The 21402-nt window shown below is 45.4% G+C and overlaps 1 protein-coding gene across 1 annotated transcript in view; it reads right to left on the reverse strand.

Annotated features, from left to right (window-relative positions):
• PCNX2 (pecanex 2) overlaps positions 1–21402 on the reverse strand; it is a 273090-nt gene that overhangs the window by 55981 nt on the left and 195707 nt on the right. Inside the window, exon 24 of the mRNA XM_027094137.1 lies at positions 3837–3895. Within this exon, the coding sequence (XP_026949938.1) occupies positions 3837–3895 (59 nt within the window). The remainder of the gene's footprint in view (positions 1–3836; positions 3896–21402) is intronic.

Raw genomic sequence — 21402 nt, forward strand, 5'->3', positions numbered from 1 at the left:
GATTGAGTTCCTGTCTAAACGAGACACCTGACAAATTCCTACCTCCAGCTGAGATCTCTGGCCTGGGCCCTCGACCCGTCTACTTCCTCGTGGACCTAACATCTCTTGTATGTTTCAGATGCTTCCCCCTGCAGTGGTCCAGGTCAGGTCCCCACGTCCGCTCTCCACCTCGGCCAATGGCACCACCATCCAGTCGGCCACAACCTAGGGCTCCTTCTTCCCACTCCTTCCCACCCAAGCCTCTCAATTTTACTTTCTTCAAGTATTTTTTTGCATCTTCCTACTTTTCTCCATTCCCATGACCCCTACCCTATTCCAAGCTCCATGATTTCTCAAGGAGATGACCACAGTGGCCATGTGACTCACCTACGCATCTTCACTGGGACCTGCTCGCTCATCGATTCTCTACCTCAAAGCCAGAACAAGCTTTCCAGACGGAAAAGGGGAAGGTGCCGTCCAGGACCCCCCAGCCCAGGATTCAAAGTGGTTTCTCAGGGCTCTTAAGACAGAGACGACTTTGTAACATCGCCTGTAATAGGGTCCCATAAGTTATCCTTCATAGGAAGAAGCTAGGACAGCCCTGATCAACCCAGCGTGGACGGTCACACCAGGGGCGCCGTGCGGTCTGCTCCCCACTTCACTCTCCATCCTCACCTCCCACTAACCCCTTCCTCATCGTTCACGCTCAGCAACACAGAACTTCTCTCGGTTGAGTGACTCACAGGCCCCCGCCCACCCCAGGCCTTTGCAGACACTGATCTTTCTGCCTGGGTTTTCCTTCCATTCCTCTCTGGCTTATTACCGCTACGATTCTTCAGACCTCCACTCGACGGCCACCTTAAGGAAGCCTTCACTGACCACCTCGCCAGGCCAAGTCCCCCGTTACAGGCTGTCAGGACTGTGACCCTCTGCTTTGAAGCACTTGTCACAGTTGGAATTTGACTTCTGTTTTTTCGTGTGTATATGTATGTATGGTTATTTGATTAACATTCGATTTCTCCAATGCACCCAGTGAAGGAAGACTGAATATGCTTATTTTTGTATCCCAATACTGGCAGAATTCCTAACACGTAGTAGAGAATCACTAACTATCTGTTGAATAATAGATAACACCATAGATGACACAGCTTCATTAAGAGAAATTTTGCCTCTGAGAACATTCCCATCGAGTGACTCCAGGGTTTCATTGAGATATAATTTACAGATAATAAACTGTGTGTGTGTGTGTGTGTGTGTGTGTGTGTGTACACACACACACACACATATATATATACATACATACATATATTCTACAATATAAATAATTATTGCTAGTATTATATATTATATACAGAAAATAAACAGTATATATATATACATTCAACAATATTCATAACCATTTCTAGTATTATATATTATATACAAATCTATATATATTATATACAAACCTATATTTTATATATTATATACATAGATATAAATTATTATATATTGAGGCAATTTATTATTTTTAAGTTATACATGTATATCAAACTCAGACTTATTGAGGAATAACTTATAGAGTAAAATTCACACTTTCTAGTGTCCAATCCTATGAGTCTTGACATATGCTTCTAGTCACGTAACCACCACTTAGAATGATGCATTTGTGTGTCATCCATACTGCGGTATACAGCAGCAGTCTGTTCTGTTTCTTCTGTACGCAGCTACTACAGTTTGCTTATCCAGTCAACAGCTCAAGGACCTTTGGGTTGTTTCTAGTGTTGGTGATGATGAGTAAAGCCACTCACAACACTCATGAAGAGAAGTTTATGTGAACACGTTTTCATTGCGCTTGAGTCAACCCCTAGGAGTGGCACTGCTGTTCTCCAAAGTGGCTGGACTGTTCTGCAGCCCCGTCACAGGGACTGAGCATTCTAGCTGTTCCGCATCCTGGCCAGGACTTGGTATTGTCAACTGTTGCTTGTTTGTCTAACCTTAGCCATTCGAATCGGGTGGGTCAGGACCCCAAGAAGGAGGAAGGATACAGCAAAGGAGATGGAGTGACGGATTGCCCTGCTTCCCAGTGGAAGGCTAGTGTGTTTCAGGGGTGTGAAACTGGGGCTTGGTAGTGCATTTCTTGTCATCTCCTTGCTGGGCCCAGACTCCTTTTATTTCCTCTGTCAGATCTCTCACGATGAAGGATAGAACCTTTTCTGAGAAGAATGGGTAAACTGGGAAGTCCTCCTGGTCTGTGGTCTTGGGGGTGTGAGAAGTGCTGGGAGGGGCTAGGAGGAAAGTTTGCCATCAGTGCTTTTATTTTAAGAGCATCTTTTCTTTGGGGAGTAAATTCTGGCTCTGGAAAGTCAGAGGAGCATGGAGTTGCCCCAAAGAGAAAAGGCCTAAAGCAAAGCTCAAGGACCCCTTCCAGCTATTGGAGTAGAGACAGAAGTTCAGGGAAGTTCGAGATAAAGCCTAGAGATCTGAACGGAGCTTCCCTGCTCTGTATCCTTGGGAACCAGAGCATGACTGGAGGTGCAGGAAGGTGCAGAGTGGCCCCAAGTGCATCCGCATAAGGAAGATCACTGATCCACCGCTAAGAAATCTACAAAATAACACTATCAAACTATGGATATCATTGCTAGGCATTCATGCCAGTTAAAAGCTGAATTGAAATTAGTGCATTTATAACCTAATCATGATGAACGGAAATAACTGAACTGTCCTATGGACTGAGTCAGGTCACGTTGTCTAATAAAGTATCAGTATGCTTAACTTTCTATGCAGATGAAGCCTTCCTGACCTGCCATGATATTCATTTTCTATGATGAACCAGCATGCATCCTGAGACACTAATTAGAGATTACTTTGAGTCTCTAGCACTTTTAAAGGAAAGGCCTGAATGAGAGAATTAACTTTTGCTTAATTGTTCAAACTGTTGGACATTCGAATAAAACAAAAGAATTTACACCACTAAAAGTGGAGAGCTTAGAACACCATGACCACGCATCTGTATAATTAGATTAAAGTGAGACAAAATTATGAACAACTAAAGGTGCAACGCACTTATGAAACTGTCCGTATGCCTAATATCAATGGCCCTGCAAAGTTACAGAGTCCCACAGATCCACATTAGAGATACTTATACCCCAACCCATGCCCCCTGAAAGTTGGGCTGACGTAAAGTTAAACAAAAAATAAACCTGTCTCTTCAGGTATTTTCAAGTTCCAAATTATGATTTCAAACTAATTATGTATATGCAATTCAAACATAGCTAATAAGCATGACACAATTCTTCCTAGACAACATTTTTGGCCCAAGGGAGAGAGAGAGTGAGGTGGATAAAAATACAGAATAGTTCAAATTTGCATACTGATATGAGGAAAAAAGAGGTCGGATGGTTAAAAGTGAAATAGATTACCGGAAGAAAAAAGTACTTTTCTGGCAGGTAAATCTTTCCATAGCTTAATGTGGTACAAAGTTTCTGAAGACTTCTGGATCCTGGATCCTGGAATTGCTTGCCTTTAAGGACATCATAACACTGACATTTTTCAAAAAAAATTTTTGCCGGAAGACTAATACCAAGGTTTATTGTCCATATTCGACGTTTAGCATACACAAACTAAAATGCATTAACAGGGTCATTCAATACTGAAAAGATATCTAATCATTTCTAAATAAGGGAGGAATGCATTTCTAAACCAAATCAGGAGACTTGATCAGTTCTATCTGCACAGTTTTATTTTTACCGTCAGCATGCATTGTCTCCACAATGATTAAAAAATAGTGAGTACTTAATTCCCCTTTTTGGATTGAAGGAATCCACCTACGCAACAAAGTAAATAAATAAAAAGAGAGAAGGAAGATATCCTCTTACCTGGATCCTTTTCAATCTGGACCACCAGTCTTGTGTTGGAATTATCCACGCGTCTTGTACTAGAAGGGGGCCACAAAAGGGGAAGAGGTCCTGATTAGATCCCTCCAAATGACAGTTGGCTCACAGAATCAGCTGTGTGAGTGGGAAATGCAGGGGAGATGGAGCTCACATATTAGGGTGTTTGCTCCACTTCGACAAGGCTGTCGGGCGAAGGAGGGGTTGGAAGGGAGGGAAAAATACAGAAAACACACAGAGGGAAGAGATAACTAGCACTTAGGATATGGGAGATTGGCCTTCAATCTTATCGGTTTTGAGCACCCGGTCCACAAAATGAAAGCAAGCATTTGAACGGCCAATGGACTGTCACTCACCTTCAGAACTTCAGAGCAGTGCACACATAGCTACCTTTCTTTTCAAATTGATTTCAGAAAATTCGTGATTAGTAGTCTATGTCTCCACCACTTGCTTTCAAGAGTTGGGCCCATTCTTACAGACCCTTCTTAGGCTGAACCACAAGAATAAAAACAGCTCTCACAAGCTTAGGAAAAGCTGGATGGCCTGTAGCCATGGTAACCAGTGGCCGCCAGGACCAGTTTTAAACCTTTTCAGTTATGACAACCCACCTCAACTTACAGCTTTGGTAAGCAAGCCAGCCAGCCCATGGTGGCCCCTTGCTTTTGAAAGTCAGCTGGTGAGGGACAGACTCAGTCCAGACCTCTCAGGGGTCAACAGTCACTCCCCAAGTGACTGCCCTGCAGAGGGTATCAGCCCATGTATGTCTGTAAAATTCACCGGCCCTTGACCTTCAGATGTCCCGAAAACCCTTTATCAGTGCAACAGTCTGCTCTGCTCGGAGGGACTGTGCCGGACCAGCTTTGACTTATTTCAGACATTGGGTGGTGGTCTCGTCATCCTTTGAAGGACGAAATGTGAAACTGACGTCAACCACATGAAGTTGATGATATTCAACTGTTTATGACCTGCAAAAACGGCCATTTCATATGGCTAAACCATACAAGTTTGAACATAATGAGGGTCCGATCTTTACCACGTCTGGCCCCTGACTTTGCCATCCCTCTGCCCTTTGCTTTCTGTGCTCCAGCCACCCTGGCTTTCTTTTTCCGCACCTTCAACATGCCCTGACCTCCTTCTCCCTCCCTCCCTCCCCTGCATCCTTTACACTGTCGTGTCCTCTGTGTGGAAGACTTCCTTTCCAGCTCCACCCACTTTTCCTTGTTGACTCCTCTAAACTTTCCCGTCCAGCTAAGAATCACCTTCTCAGGGAAGCCTTCCTGGCACCCGCTTTGGGTGAGATTCACGTGTGGTGTGCACTTTCATACCTCTCCTTTGGAGCACGTGTCACAGTTACTATAACTACTAAAGCTGACCGTTACCACTTATGTAGCACTTACTCATGTAAGCACTTCACGTGTATGAACTCACTGCATCTTCACAACCACCTTCTTAGGTGAATATACCTGTTCTCACAGAGCAAGAACCTGAGGCACCGTGGATTAAATGTCCAAAGTCACAGAGCTCGTGAGTGGTCTAGCCGAGATCTGGACCCAGGTGGGCGGCCTCTGGAGCCTTCACTCTACGTCATACTCATCTTTGCGTGTGTCAACTAAAAAAATATATATATTCACAACCTAAAAGTTGAAAGTTATGTTTTATTTGGGGGGAATTTCTAGGAATTCAAGCCAGGGAGGCAGCATCTCAAGTAAACCTGATAGACTGCTCCGAGGAGGCGAGGGGGTAGCCAGGATATATAGAAGTTTTGCAACAAAGGGCAGGGAGTCTGAACGTCATATTGCTAATTAAAGAAAACCAGATACCTCAAGTTAAGGAATTTAGCGCTTTTCTGTGTATGGGCAGATGCTAGAGTCTGGGCTCACTGAAATCATTCCTTTGATGTGTACCTCAGCTATCTCGGGCCAGTATCCTGTGTTTTCACATCCTGAGTTTCCTCAGGGCTCACTGCAGGGAAAGGCTGCAGTCTGATGGCTGCTAGGTGGCAGGTATTCTTTTGCTTCCTGAGTTCCCTCAGGGCTCACCAGCTCACCATCAATTGCTGATGACTGTGAGTGACATCCTTTGTTTACTGACATGGCAGGAAATATTCCATTTCCTTTTCTTTCTTTTTTTTTTAAGAATATTGCATTTATTAATTTGAAAAGTAGACCCAAATACACAGCAATATTCCATTTCTCACATGATAATTCGATTACATCTGCCTCTTACATCAGACCCTAAGGACCATGAGGTACCATTTTGCTGACATCTGGCACGCAGCAGTCACTCCATTTGTTGACAAAATAAATGAATAGTCAAAGATAATACTGCTTCTGAAGTGTTTTTCTCTGATAACACCTGCTAAGAAAAACCGAGACTGCTTCTAGATAACATTTCAATGTGATTGTTGACATACTGAGTGTGATTAACTAAATGAGGAGCACTTTTTAGTGCTTAGTCGTGAACTTGTCTCTTGGGAATCAGAGCAGATTAAAAAGATGCTTAGATGCATCTGTATTTTAAATAAATAAGAAAGTTTGTCTTCAGGAAAAAAAAAGTATTCTCATTTCCTCCTATGTCTCAGATATTTGAGAACCATCTAGGCAGGATCCTATTTGAGTTTTGTAAAACAGACTCTACAGATGGGTTGGAAAGGAGGAATATTCTGTTACAGCTCAAAAAGGCCATTAACCCCAGCACCATGTTCTATTACTGCTTCAGTTTCCTTGCAAATACCCTCAGACGGGCTTGGAAAATAAAAGAGCCTGGGGTAGCAGAAAATAAAGCAAACAACAAAATTCTTTCCAATGAAGGCTGGAATCCCACGTCGGCATAGTTGGTCCCTAAATGGAATTTGAAGGCTGGGATCCCACGTCGGCATAGTTAGTCCCTAAATGGCATTTTAATTTCTCCTTAAGACCCAGGACAAATGGAATTTTCAGCAGCAGAATAAACAATTTTTAAAGAGGGACTGCGCCAAAAGAAAGCCATTTACCAAACTCCTTACGGAATTAAAACACCTTCTAAAGCTATGTTAACTGGAAGGCTATCTTTGCAAAAGGCCTTGGCTGCAGAGTGCTAACTTCTGATCAGCGGTAACTAAGCTATGCTGCCTGTGTGCCCCAGGGCCTCTGGCTCGCCACCAGACTCTCTAAGAAGGCCAACTGTCAACCATACTGGGTATTCTGAGCTTATCTCCAGTGCTTTCCTCCTGTAAATTTGGTGCTTACCACTCAAAGGTGCTAATTAGCTCAGTAATTGGATTTCTGCCTTCACGCTCCTATTGCATGAACATCAGTTCTGCTGCTCAGGGAGAAGAAGCGGGCTCCCAACTCATTCCACAATCTCAGGGGAAGTACAGAATGCTGGTGTGGCCCGGTGGGCGTCTGCGGTGTGTGCTCTCAGCCCCTGCCTGGCAAAGCCAAGGCTCATTGCTAGGTCACGCTGTCCTGAGCGCCACAGGCCGAGAGTCTAGTAATATCATTGGTCTTCCCAGAGAAACTGACTTACTCAAAGCATCCCTTTCTTATGATAATACGGCAGGGCTGGTTCCCTCCCTTCAAGCTTTGCCTCCCTAGTCTAAATCCAGCACCTTCTCTCTTATGTGGCCTCATCTGAGGAGCTTAAATAATTCAACAGGAATTTACTTAATTCTACTGCTTCAGGTTCCAGTGTGTCAGCACAGACACAGACAATTTATGGGAGACGTATTCCCATTTCGGATGGGGAAGTGTGACTGGCTGGAATGCCTGTTGATACGGCAAAGCCAGGATGGATGGACTGTAGTTCTGGGAGGGGGACCAGAGACTGAACCCGCCCGCCCTGGCCAGGCACCAGAGTAGCCACTGGCATGAGTTCTCTTACAACAGGAAGTCCTGGTAAGGAACTCGGAACTAACAAGCCACCACCAACCAGGAGAATTCAGGAAAGGTCAAAAGGAGAGAGGAGACGCCAGTCCATATGTCCTACCAACCTCCCAGAATCCTCCTCGCTGGAATCCATCTTGGCTGAGCGATGCACGGGCCACCAGGAAGGACCCTGAGTCAGAATGATTGGCCAGAGACAACCCGGAAACTAACCCCATCACCATAAAGCCCGAGACTGCGAGCCACGTGGCAGAGCAGTCCTCCTGGGTTCCCTTGCGCTGCTGCTCTGCCCCCCGGGCACCCCTTCCCAATAAGGTCTCTTGCTTTGTCAGCATGTCTGTCTCCTCAGACACATTTCTGAGTGTTAGACAAGAGCCCACTCGCTGGCCCTGGAAGGGGTCCCCCTTCCTGCAGCAGTTCCCTTCATGCTGCAGGCAGCATTAGAGAAATCTGGACATCGAGAAGGCAGCCAGACACTAAAGAAGGACACTGTCACCTTTTAAGTTGAATATATACACAAGTTTCATCCGGGTTGGTATTTTTTGATGATTTTTCCATCTATATTCATAAGGGATATTGGTCTAAGGTTTTCTTTGCTTGTGATGACTCTGTCTGCCTTTGGTATCAGGGTAATACTGGACCCACAGAATGATTTAGGAACTATTCCTTCCTCTACTCTTTTTTGGGAGATTTGAGAAGGACTGATGTGAATTCTTCTTTAAACATTTTACAGGCTTCCCTGGTGGCGCAGTGGTTGAGAGTCCGCCTGCCGATGCAGGGGACACGGGTTCGTGCCCCGGTCCGGGAAGATCCCACACGCCGCGGAGCGGCTGGGCCCGTGAGCCATGGCCGCTGAGACTGCGCGTCCGGAGGCTGTGCTCCGCAACGGGAGAGGCCACAACAGTGAGAGGCCCACGTAACGCAATAAATAAATAAATAAATAAATAAATAAATAAAATAAACATTTTACAGAATTCCAGAGGGAAGCCAACTCATCCTGGGCTTTTCTTTGTTAGGAGTTTTTTGATTACCAATTAATTCCCTTTACTTGTTATAGGTCTATTCAGATTTTCCATTTCTTTTTCAGTCAGTTTTGGTAGGGTGTGTGTTTCTATGAATTCCTCCAGTTCAGCTAGGTTATCTAATTTGTTGGTACACGGTAGTTCATAGAATTCTCTTTCAATTATGTAATGTTGGTAGTAATGTCCCCACTTCCGTGATTTTAGTAATTTGAGTCTTCTTTTTTTCTTGGTCATTCTTGGTAAAGGCCTGTCAATTTTGTCAATCTTTTCAAAGAATCAACTTTTGGTGTAATTTATTATTTCTATTGATTTTCTATTATCTATTTCATTTCTCTCCATTTTAATCTTTACTATTTCCATCTGTCTGCTTGCTTTGGTTTAGTTTGCTCTTCTTTTTCTAGTTCCTTAACATGGAAGACTAATTTATTGATGTGAGATTTTTCTTATTTTTTAATTTAGGCATTTACAGCTATGAATTTCCCTCTGAGCACTGCTTTAGCTACATACCGTAAGTTTTAATATATTATGTTTTCATTTTCATTCATCACAGAATATTTTTTATTTTCTCTTGTGATTTGTTTTTTGCCCATTGGTTAAGTAGCTTTACTTTACACTTCTTTGGGAACTTTCCAGATTTCATCTTGCTGTTAATTTCCGATTTCATTCCATTGTAGCTGAAGAACATATGTGGAATGATTTCAATCCTTTTAAATTTATTGAGGTTTGTTTTATGGCCTAACACATGGTTTATTCTGGAGAATTGTCCATGTGCATTTGACAAGAACGTCTTTTTAAAAACGTTTGCTTTGTAAAATACTCTGTTAAAAGGATGAAAAGACCAGGTACAGACTGAGAGAAAATATTTGTAAACCGCATATCCAACAAAGTGCTAGTATCTAGAATATATAAAAAACCCTCAAAACTCAGCAGTAAGAAAACCAAACCAAAACAAACAAAAAACCCACAAAGAATCCAATTAGAAAGTGAGCAAAGATGTGAACAAACAATTCCCTGAGGAGGACATACTGATGGCAAATAAGCTCAGAAAAAGACGTTCAATGTCATAAGTCATTAGGGAGATGAAGATTAAAACCACAGTGAGATATCACTATACACCCATTAGAATGGCTAAAGTATAAAATAGTGAAAACATCAATATACTTGCAAGGATATGGAGAGACTAGACCCTTACGCGTTGCTGGTGGGGATGTAAAATGGTGTCGCTCCTCTGAAAAAAGTTTGGCAGTTTCTTTAAAAAAACTACCATGGGACCCAGCAATTATATTCCTGGGCAATTATGCCAGAGAAGTGAAGACTTATGTTCACCCAAAACCCACAGACAAATGTCCCTGGCAGCTTTATTCATAATAGCCCCAAAACTGGAAGCAACCCAGATGTCCCTTAGTGGGCGAGTTGTTAAACAGACTGTGGTTTCCATACTATGGGATACTGCTTAGCAATTAGAAGGGGCAAACTGCCGACATACAACAACCTGGAAGAATCTTCACTGAACTACAGTGAGTGAAAACAGCCAATCCCACGAGGTTTAAACACTATATGATTCCGTTCATATAAAACTCTTGCAATGACAAAATTATAGAGTTGGAGAACCGATTAGTGGTTGACAGGAGGTAAGAAGGAGGGAGGGGCAGAAAGGAAGAGTGTGTAACTATCTAAGGGCAGCAGGAGAGGTCTCTGTGGGGATGGACTTGGTCTGTGTCTTGACTGGACCAACATCAATATCCTGGTGATCGTTTTATAAGACGTTAACACATGTAAATTGGATAAAGAGTACATGGGGAGATCTCTTTTTATTCTTTCTTTCAACTCCATGTGAATCTATACTTAGCTTTTAAAAAAAAAGTTTAATTAAGAAAATCTCCATAGCTAATAGCAGGCCTGAACTCCGTGACTACAATGCATTCGTGTGAGATTCTCATCTCTCACCCTAAGTTGCTTGTGCCACAAATTAGGATCACTTCTCCCGTTTCAGTCAGAAAAATCCAAGACTCTCCAGCACTCCAAATACAGGAGAAGAAGTCCAACTATTCATTCACTGGGAAGTCATAAATATTTAGGGGGTGAAAAGTGTTTCTTCTCTTTCTGCAAATGCAACTAATAAAAACAGTAATAAAAAAATCTAGCTGCATGTGGTTGGGCAAAGAGTCAGCCAGATGGGGAACTGAAAAGATGGAGATGCAGAGGACTGTAGCAGATTCGTAAGGATTAAATGACCAGGGTGCTGCTGGTTTTTTCCCCAGGATTAACATGAATGATTTAAGGTTTTGACTTCTGGGTGCTATAGCCTCCTGGTAAAAAGAGGCCCAATATCACGGATTTGACAGTGTTTTATTTAGAGTTCCGGGTGTTATTTCTCCTGGGGATCAAGACACATTTATTTTTTCATTAGTTACCACTGGTACACACAGAATTTGGATCAAGATGAGCACACAGCAAAAAGAAACGTCAACCCTTGGCAATGGGACTGCAGGATTTTGCAGTGACATGCGCAGCCCTGATGAGTTACATCTAGATCCTTCCGTTTTCACAGCCACTTGTGTCAGGAGAGACACAACTCGAGAAGACACGTTCTCCGAACATGAAGCCTGTTAAGACACGGTGCTGTTTAGTCCTCAAGGGACGTGGCACTTATTAAAATCACACCAGCTCTGCTTTCCGCTGAGATGGACTACACTCTTCCTTTGCTATTTTATTCACTCCTAAAGTATAACATTGTACCTCACCCGCACTCGGTCTTCAGATCTGTTACAAAATCAAGTTCAACTAAAAGGATGCTCCTAATTCTACCATCACCATGTGGCACCTGGTCAAATCAGTTACACTGACTAAAATTATAAATAAAGGTATTTATGCAGGTTTGACATCTCATGTTTGCATTTTTTTTTTTTTTTCTTTTTTTGGCGGTACGCGGGCCTCTCACTGCTGTGGCCTCTCCCATTGCGGAGCGCAGGCTCCGGACACACAGGTTCAGCAGCCATGGCTCACGGGCCCAGCCGCTCCACGGCATGTGGGATCCTCCCGGACCGGGGCACGAACCCGTGTCCCCTGCATCGGCAGGCGGACTCTCAACCACTGCGCCACCAGGGAAGCCCTCATGTTTGCATTTTTAATGATGGTGTACCCTATGCAAAATAATTCGGCCTGGAAACAATACACAAACAATAAGGCAGGGGAACCCCAAGAATAAGACTGCAACTTTACGTTGATAAATCTGATTTCTGTTTCTCACTTGCTTTATGACTTATTAAATTATTGAGGGATGTAAAGGAGAGAATCACATAATCCTTCTGATTCTCAGTTTTCTGAGTGCATAAAATCGCAACTAAAACATAGCACTTTTGGTAGGAAATTAAAATACAGAGTCCTTCCTATGGCAGTCTACTACAAAACTAAACTAAGAATCACTTTAACCTTGTAACAGGCCTGTTACTCAGGGTCGTCATGATTGACAATGGATGAACAGAAAATAGTTTTGATATCACCACATCAGTACTTTTTAATGGGGAAAAAGAAATAGTATTATTTTTATCCTGACAGTGTTTTTCAAATTTGATTTTAAATATTAAAATTGTGTTGAATCTTGGCTCTGGGAGCACAGGGACCAGAGTCAACAGAAAATGAGTTCATTCACCTCCTCCAAGTGTCTGCCACCTGCCCCAGCTTTTCCCCCAGACAGTGTGACAATGACAAGAAAACCTCCTCGGAAGGCTTCCCAAGTGGCTCTCCTTTGCCCATGATAACTTTAGCTAGAAAGCTAGCGTTCTATTATGTTTGGACGGCTCTTAAAGTTAATCGTTTTTAAAATTTCATTTTCTATGCAATTTTCTTTAAAATCCACTAAGAACTTTCTCTCCTTTCTCTCAAACCTCAAAGTACACCTCTCTCCAAAGCCTTCCCCGTCTCTAGGAAATTAAGCTCCAACCACACAACCTCCAAAACAAATAATTTTTTAAAATGTAACTTAGTAAGACATTACAAATCAGAAAAAGAATATAATACATTAAGTTGCCGTTATTCTTATCGGGTAATATTTTTTCTAATTCTCATGTATGCGATTATTTTTCCATTATTGGTCATTTTTCATTTAAACAAGCCTGATGGGGAGCATCTGTCTACTTAATTGCCTTTACAGAGAGAGGCAAACACAGTAATCCAGACACGAAAGAGCATTCTAAACCCTATGGAGTGACGATAGCAGAATGTTTCCAAAGCGACAAGGAAAAAAGAGCACGGCTTCCTATGTTCACATAATGCATTAATTTCATTCATCAGCCAATAGTACCATGAACCCCGAAACAGCAACCACATGCAAAGCCTGGGTCAGGTCCTGGCTTTCAACAGTGAGGGACTGAAGCCAGCCTTGGAAATACGCTCAGGGTTTTGTGAATGAAAAGTGGCACCTGCCATACCAGTAGACAAAGGATGTGGCAGCCACCGAGCCATCACATCACAGCCGCCCCGACGGTGCGCCCGGAGGGAACTCAGGATGGAAGCAGGACGCCCACCACCAAGCCCTCAGCCGCTGCAGCCACCCCCAACCCTATGCCCTGAGAGGACTCAGGATGGGGAAGCACAGGACGCTGGCCCCAGATAGCGGAGGTGCATATCCAAGGGATGATTTCTGTGAGCACAGACTCTCGCATCTGCCCATATAGAGAAAAGCGCTCTATTCCTTCACTTGAGATGTCTGCTTTGCTTTAATTAACAGTAACCCTTTGATGTTCCGACTACCTGGTTTTTCTTGCAAAAACTCCTCTATATCCTGGCTCCCCCCTTACCTCTTTGGAGCCATCTGAGAGGCTGACTTCAGGGCTCTGGGCTAGGGGCATTGCATGGAAGAACAGTAGGGCCCCTTGGGGAATGAACTCTGAGGAGAAGGCAAAAAAAGGAACAATAAAACCAAATACCAAGAACCTTCAAAAAGGATTGTATGACCTATAGTGACAGGTGATATCACTAATACTGAAAGCTTCCTACATTAATTTTTCTGGCAAAATATTCTTTTACAATATAGTATATGCTTCCTAGGTGTAGGGGTGGTAAGGGAATGAGGCCAAAACGATCCTGTCCCAACACTAATATCTTCTAAGGGTGCATTAGCAAGAAACACAGAAGTCCTCAGAAAGTCCTCAGAATAAAACATAATTCTCAGCTTTTCAGTTGTGCCTGTTTTCAGTCGACAGTAACAAGACTAAAGAGCGTCCCCTACCCCATGACTGCAATGGTAAGGAGCGAGTCTTAAGCTAGAGCCTGAAATGCATTGGTCCCCCAGGACTCAGAGGGGTCACCCCACAGCCCATATGGGTCCTCCCATGTCTCTGTCGGCAACGGGGACGGCGTGGCCAGTCACGTGCACTTAGCGTGCTGGCTGGTCACGAGCAAGGCCTTGGAAAGGGCTCAGGGCTCTTGGTGCTGGGGAGTGAACCCTCACTGTGCAGATACCTCCATCTGCCCAGAAAATCTCCTGCGCCAGGACCGTGTGAGCCCTGCGGTAAAAGGGCTTGAGGCGACGCAGATTGAAAAGCTGAAGCCTTCTGCCTTCCTTTGTTTAGAATCAATCAATCCCATCTCCAACACATCCTTAAAAGCTGAAAAAGCTGCCAGGCCTGAGAAGGGCTCTGCCCTTGTGCTGTGCTAGGCTGATACTCCCTGCGACCACCCGTCAGCCGGACTCTGCCACACAGCCTCACTCCTGGGTGACCTTGACTCCCGGGTGACCTTGACATGTCCAGTCAACAGCACCAGACGGCCGGAAGCAGGTGGGCAGGTGCAGCCCTTCCGGCAGGCGCCTGGTCAACTTCCCTACTCTGCACTTTCTAGATTCCGTAACTGCTCAGCAGGATGGCACAGGACTCTGAGTAAAATTATGTACTGCAGCATAATGAATAATAAGCTCAAACCAGCGCTATCTGAGAAATTCCACACACTGGAGTTCCTCAAAAGCGGCATGCTTCTGGAATACATTTGCATAATCGCTCATCACCACACCCAAAGTGCCAACCCTTACCCCTGGGTACGTGTGTGTGAGCTTTCTCATCCATCAGCAAAACAGCAGGATGGGGCCAAGTTCATCATTTAGTGTTGCAGACATAACAGCATTCAGACATAGACCTGGGTTTCCAGTTGAGCAGATCCAAGGCAGAGAAGGGAGGTGGAAGGACTGATGAAGACACAGGGTGTATCAGCCAGAGAGCGAGGGAGGCTCAGACTCCTGTCTGCCACTCCACCCTTCTCTGGAATTCTAGACTATTTAGACTCACAGAATTACGGTGCTAAAGGTCTTACCTTCGTGCTGTCATCCCTCCAAATAGAATTATGAAGGAAGGATCTGTTCGATAAAGCCATCACTTGCTCTTATTACAAGTCTCTCAATTTCAAGTGACAGAAAACCCAACTGGAAACGGTTTAAGCAAAATCTGGAACTCACTGGTTCACACAGCTGAAAGGTCAATGGAGCCCAGCTGGACTCAGGGGCTAGGATGCATGGTGTCATCAGGAATCATCCTCCACGTCCCTCGGCCCTGCCCATTTGCTGTGTTCTCAGGCCAGTTCACACCTCATGGGGACAAAAAGGCTGCCAGCAGCATTAGGCTTGCATCTCACACTACGAAGCCCGGTGGGAAAGATGATTCTCCTCCCCTGCAGGCCTGCCAAATCCCAAGTCCCAGGCAGAAACAATCCTTCTCTGGAACTCTGGGTTTCACACCTTGCCTTTCTCTTGCCTTTTTGGCCACGGTCTCACCTGCTCGTCTGTTTCTTGCTTACCTGTGGCCTGAAGTCCAGGAAAATGTTTATGCAGGGCTCAGTTTTACTAGAGTGGAATGAAACGTGAGGCAGGCTGCCGGCTGTACATCACAGACTCAGCCCACGTGTCCCCAGCCGCCTGGCTGAGATCTACTGACACTAAGCTCTGAGCTTCTGCGGCTCTTCAGTCTGCCTGGTATCTCCACTTCGTGCTGCATAACTAAGACTGTTTCTTGCTGGCTTCTCTTCACCTCTATCGCTTTTGGAAAGTTCGAGACTTGGTCCGATTTCCCACCCTGGCTGTGCTTGTAAGTCCCGGAATGCACTGCCTCCTCACACGTGTCCTAAACCGTGTCAATCCCGAAACACGCCTCGTGGATCAATAGACACACATGTGGAACCTCAAAGTGACTCCCAGGCATTTTTAAATTGCTCAGAACTCCCAGATTCATATACGCATCAGCCTCGGAGTCCCTTCCGGGGGGAGGATTCCCTAAGACCTTCCATCAGCCCCCAGGAAAAGTGAGGGCGTTTCCCGATCCATCTCACAGGCCTATCAAGTTACTCAACAGCCCCGCAAGGTCTGGAACCTGGGCACCCTGGTGCCTCACGTCATTGGTGGTCCTGGGTCTCCCAGTGGGAGAGGCTCCCAGTTCCCGCTCTGGAAATACCAGAGGCAGCAGGCCACACCCAAGGGGCCGCCCCTCTGCCTCCCTGCTCAGGGTCCGGGGCTGCGGAGAAGCAGGCGGGGCTGCAGCTCCCGGCCGACCGGGACCTCGGGGAGAAGCACCTCGGCACCACGTTCAGGAATGCGGGAGCATCGCAAGGTCCCCGCAGAATCAGCAAAAGACAAACTCGCCGGCAACGGTCCACACCTGGCCAGGTGGCCCCTCACCACCTCCTGCCGAGCCTGCGGAGGGGCTGCAAGGCTCCTGTGGTCTAGTCATCAGTGAGACAGCTCAGCAGATGAACTGGAGAGTGGCCTTGGGAGAGTCGTGTTGGTTTTGACTTGGGTCACTTTGGACCTGCCTGAGGGCGGAGGAGAGGTTTGGGACCAACGTCTGCTTCTGAGGAGGCGACAGGGCGCATGGCCACCTCTGCCACACCTGCCACTGCCCCCCACAGAGAGAGGCTGCGCAGATCTCCTCTAGGGACCCAGAGAAGGCCTTTCTGGAGTGAGGCACACAGGGACCCCGGGCCCCGGGCTGCAGCCGCCTTCCCTTCCAGACGGGCTCTCGAGTCAAGAGCAAATGCTTTCACTGACAGTCACTGGTTTTTTTGTTTTATGGGTTTTTGGTTTGTTTTTTTTTTTTTGCTGTGGGAGATATTTTGAGAGGCTTCGGGACACAATGGAGAGGGCTTGAAATAAGGCCAGACCTGGTTAATACCTTGGATCGGCCACTGCCTTATTCTGTGACTTTGGGCAGGTTACTGAACTTCCCTGAGTCTCCTTTTTCTGATCTGCGAAATGAGAAAAATGAAATTGTACTTCCAAAGTGGGTGTCAGGATGGGAATGAGTGTGTCTGAGCAGGTGAGCAGGTGTTCACTAAATACAGAAAGACGACGATCACTCCTGTTACTGCTGCATCGTTCCTACTGCCTTTACTACATTTAATAGTAACATATCCAGGGCCCAACACACTCCTACGTGTGCATCCGAGAGCTCTAACAGCCCTAAGACATCTGATAAGGGAGCTTCATGACTTTCTCTCCACAGTAAATTTGTCCAGGTGCTTTGAAAACATATCCATATAAATTGGGGGGTAGCTTAATCGCGAGTTGAAATATACAAATCCCTCCCAGCATAACTGCAAATTTGAATTACGGTGCTGCATTTTACTATTAACACACAAGCCATATAAGCTTCCTGCTTTATACTTAAAAAAGAATGCCTTTTGAGATGCTCAATGCTTTGCACAAAGATCTACAAACTATGCTTAAAACAGCTCACTGGGAAGAGAATATCCAGCAAAATCCTCCCCATTCTGAAAAAGGCAGAAAATAAAGCGTGAAGTTGAGAATTCCTTTTTCTGACTGCCTGAACCAAGTCAGGCATCCATGGCTCTGTACAGCTCATCATCATTAGCAAATCATGAACGAAGACCCAGATGGTGACAGGCAAGCCCACGTGCACACAGCACAAGTGAGGGGGCTGGAGAGATGATGAAGGACAGCGGTGACATCGACCTCTAAGGACTGGAATGTTGAGTTAAAGCCAAGAAGTTGAGAATTGATAGAGGAAATGTAACTTTTGGCTTTTCAGTAAAACACACATGCATGAGAGTGGGATGATGAAGACTTGGCTTGGTAATACCTGAGTAAAATAATTGCGAGGGTTGCAATTTTAAGAGGCATAAATGAGAGCAGAACACAGGACTCAGAGGAAGTAACAGGTCCCCCTACCATGAGCTGAGTAGGTGACACCTGGAGCAGTCTAAGGAGGGCACAGCCAGGGTCAACCCAGGAAACAACTGGATGAGGACGGCTGAGATGCTCAAGGTCTGGACCATTTCACACAAAACACAGATAGGACTGTTAAGCCTGAAGCAGAGACCTGAGAAGGGAAGGAGAGCTGCCTTCAAACTGGTAAAGGATGGAATGTACAGGAGGCCCCAGGATGCGGGTTGCTCCAGGATCAGCAGGTGTATCCAGGTGACTGGGGTATCCGGGTCATGCCACAAGGAGCAGATTCAGAGCAACCAGAGCCCCAGCTGCGACTGACAAATACCACACGGGCTGCCCAGTGAGACGCAAGTCCTGCTCCACCCCGAGTAGGAGGAGGTCGCCCTTCTGTGGACGGTCCAGAGGGGATTCTGTAATTCCAAGGGTCCATGCTAGTCTCTCTTCTATATTACAGACCCAGGAAGGGGCTGGGAAGTAGCACAGTAAGACCCCTGAGAGCTCAGAGACTGGCTGAAGTATTCTGACCATCTCTTTTGTTGTTTGATAAACCACAAAAGAGTGGCACTCTGAAGATCTTGTTTTTTCCACTAAGGCAGCTGTGATGCTCAAAGGACAGGACCTGGGCTCTGGGACTGGCTAAGGCCTCAAAATAAACACAGCACCTGATGGTGAAGACTAGTATTTATGGGCATCTCACAGCACGCTGGTTGTGGATGTGATGCTCCGTGGTCTACACATGTATTCTTTCATGGGTTGATTGTGTTCTGCCATTTCAGAAACGATTTCAGGTAGGTTGCAAGGATACATAAAATATGTGAGACTTAACGGAATTAAAAGTTGAAATGATAGCACACAGAAATATAGGGAAGGAAAACAAACTGGGTACAGGGTTAATTTGGCGTTCATGACTTCTGGGAGGCACACAGAGACCGTCATCCCATTTTACACATGAGTCCACTGAGGCTCACAGGCTGAATAATTTCCGAAAGTCAAACACCTAACCAAGCATACGGGCTGGGATTTTATTCAAGGTCTGACTGACCGCAAAGCTGGTGCTTTCTGAAGGAACGTCATTGCCTCAGGGAGAGCTGAGGATGAAGTGACACGGATTATCTTCTTGCTGACTAGGCTGAGACCAAGGGCATGGAATGCAGAGTCGAGTTTTTTGCAGACCGATCACATAGAATGATTCCTATCTTAGAGCCCAGCACGGTGGCTTCACATACATGCTTACCGTATACTTGTTGACAAGGATAATGCCCAGAACAATTGAACATTTTAAAACCAATCCAGAGAATATAATAGAAATGTAACAGCCATGAAGCTCTATTTGCCCTTCAGGTAGCTGCTATGTGTGTCTCCTCATAGCTACGGTATTTAACATTTTATAGAAGACTTTTGATGTATGAAAGCAAAGTCATTGTTAATGGGATTTTTCCTTCTTTAGGGCTGAAGACAGTTGACTCCTTTAGGAGGGAGACATTGGCTAAGATAACCAGGGCCATGAGTCAAATATATACTTTCCAGCCTAAACATCTGTTTCACGTTAATAACAAAGTTTGGTTATTTAGTAATTGTTTATATGTAAAGAGAAGGATGATGAATCACAATATCAAAATGTGTTTCTAAAGCCTCCTTTCTAAAGGAGGCACCGCAAGCTGGTGGAGGAGTAAGACGTGAAGATCACCTTCCTCCCCACAAATACATCAAAACTGCATCTACACGTGGAACAGCTCCTACAGAACACCTACTGAACGCTGGCAGAAGACCTCAGACCTCCCAAAAGGCAAGAAACTGTCCCCACGTGATCCAGGGACAACTTCCCCAGGAGAACACACGGCACGCCTCAGGCTGCTGCAACGTCACGCTGGCCTCTGCCGCCGCAGGGCCGCCCCGCATGCCGTGCCCCTCCCTCCCCCAGGCCTAAGTGAGCCAGAGCCCCCGAAGCAGCTGCTCCTTTAACCCCGTCCTGTCTGAGCGAAGAACAGACGCCCTCCGGCAACCTACACGCAGAGGCGGGGCCAAATCCAAAGCTGAGCCCCAGGAGCTATGCGAACAAAGAAGAGAAAGGGAAATCTCTCCCAGCAGCCTCAGGAGCAGCGGATTAAATCTCCACAATCAACCTGATGTACCTGCGTCTGTGGAATACCTGAGTAGACAACGAGTCATCCTAAATTGAGGCGGTGGACTCTGGGAGCAACTGTAGACTTGGGGTTTGCTTTCTGCATCTAATTTGTTTCTGGTTTTATGTTTAGCTTAGTTTAGTATTCAGAGCTTATTACCACTGGTAGATTTGTTAACTGATTTGGTTGCTCTCTTCCTTTTTTTTTAACATATATGTATATTTTTTTCCTTTTCCTCTTTTTGTGAGTGTGTATGTGTATGCTTCTTTGTGTGATTTTGTCTCTATAGCTTTGCTTTTGCCATTATTCCTAGGGTTCTGATTGTCTGTTTTTTGTTTTTTTAGGGGTTTTAAGTATAGTTTTTAGAACTTGTTACCATTGGTGGATTTGTTTTTTGGTTTGGTTGCTCTTTCTGTTTTTATTTATTACTTTTTAATTTTTTAATTTTTAATATTTTTTACTTTAATAACTTTATTTTATTTACTTTTTTCCTTTCTTTCTTTTTTTTTTCTCCCTTTTCCTCTGAGCCATGAGGCTGACAGGGTCTTGGTGCTCTGGCCTGGTATCAGGCCCGAGCCTCTGAGGTGGGAGAGCCGAGTTCAGGACATTGGTCCACCAGAGACATCCTGGCCCCACGTAATATCAAACGGCAAAAGCTCTCCCAGAGATCTCCATCTCAATGCCAAGACCCAGGTCCACTCAACGACCAGCAAGCTACAGTGCTTTGATACCCTATGCCAAACAACTAGCAAGACAGGAACACAACCCCATCCATTAGCACAGAGGCTGCCTAAAATCATAACAAGGTCACAGACATCCCAAAACACACCACCAGACGTGGACCTGCCCACCAGAAAGACAAGATCTAGCCTCATCCACCAGAACACAGGCACTAGTCCCCTCCACCAAGAAGTCTACACAAACCATTGAACCAACCTTACCCACTGGGAACAGACACCAAAAACAATGGGAACTACGAACCTGCAGCCTGCAAAAAGGAGACCCCAAACACAGTAAGTTAAGCAAAATGAGAAGACTGAGAAACACACGGCAGATGAAGGAGCAAGGTAAAAACCCACAGGAACAAACAAATGAAGAGAAAATAGGTGGGGCTTCCCTGGTGGCACAGTGGTTAAGAATCCGCCTGCCAATGCAGGGGACACGGGTTTGAGCCCTGGTCTGGGAAGATCCCACATGCCACGGAGCAACTAAGCCCGTGCGCCACAATTACTGAGCCTGTGCTTTAGAGCCCGTGCACTGCAACTACTGAAGCCTGTGAGCCACAACTGCTGGGCCCAAAAGCCACAACTACGGAAGCCCATGTGCCTAGAGCCCGTGCTCCACAACAAGAGAAGCCACCGCAATGAGAAGCCC

This window comes from Aethalodelphis obliquidens, unplaced genomic scaffold (assembly GCF_003676395.1).
Source record: "Aethalodelphis obliquidens isolate GAN/ISIS:26980383/991018 unplaced genomic scaffold, ASM367639v1 scaffold87, whole genome shotgun sequence".
Lineage (NCBI taxonomy): Eukaryota > Metazoa > Chordata > Mammalia > Artiodactyla > Delphinidae > Aethalodelphis > Aethalodelphis obliquidens.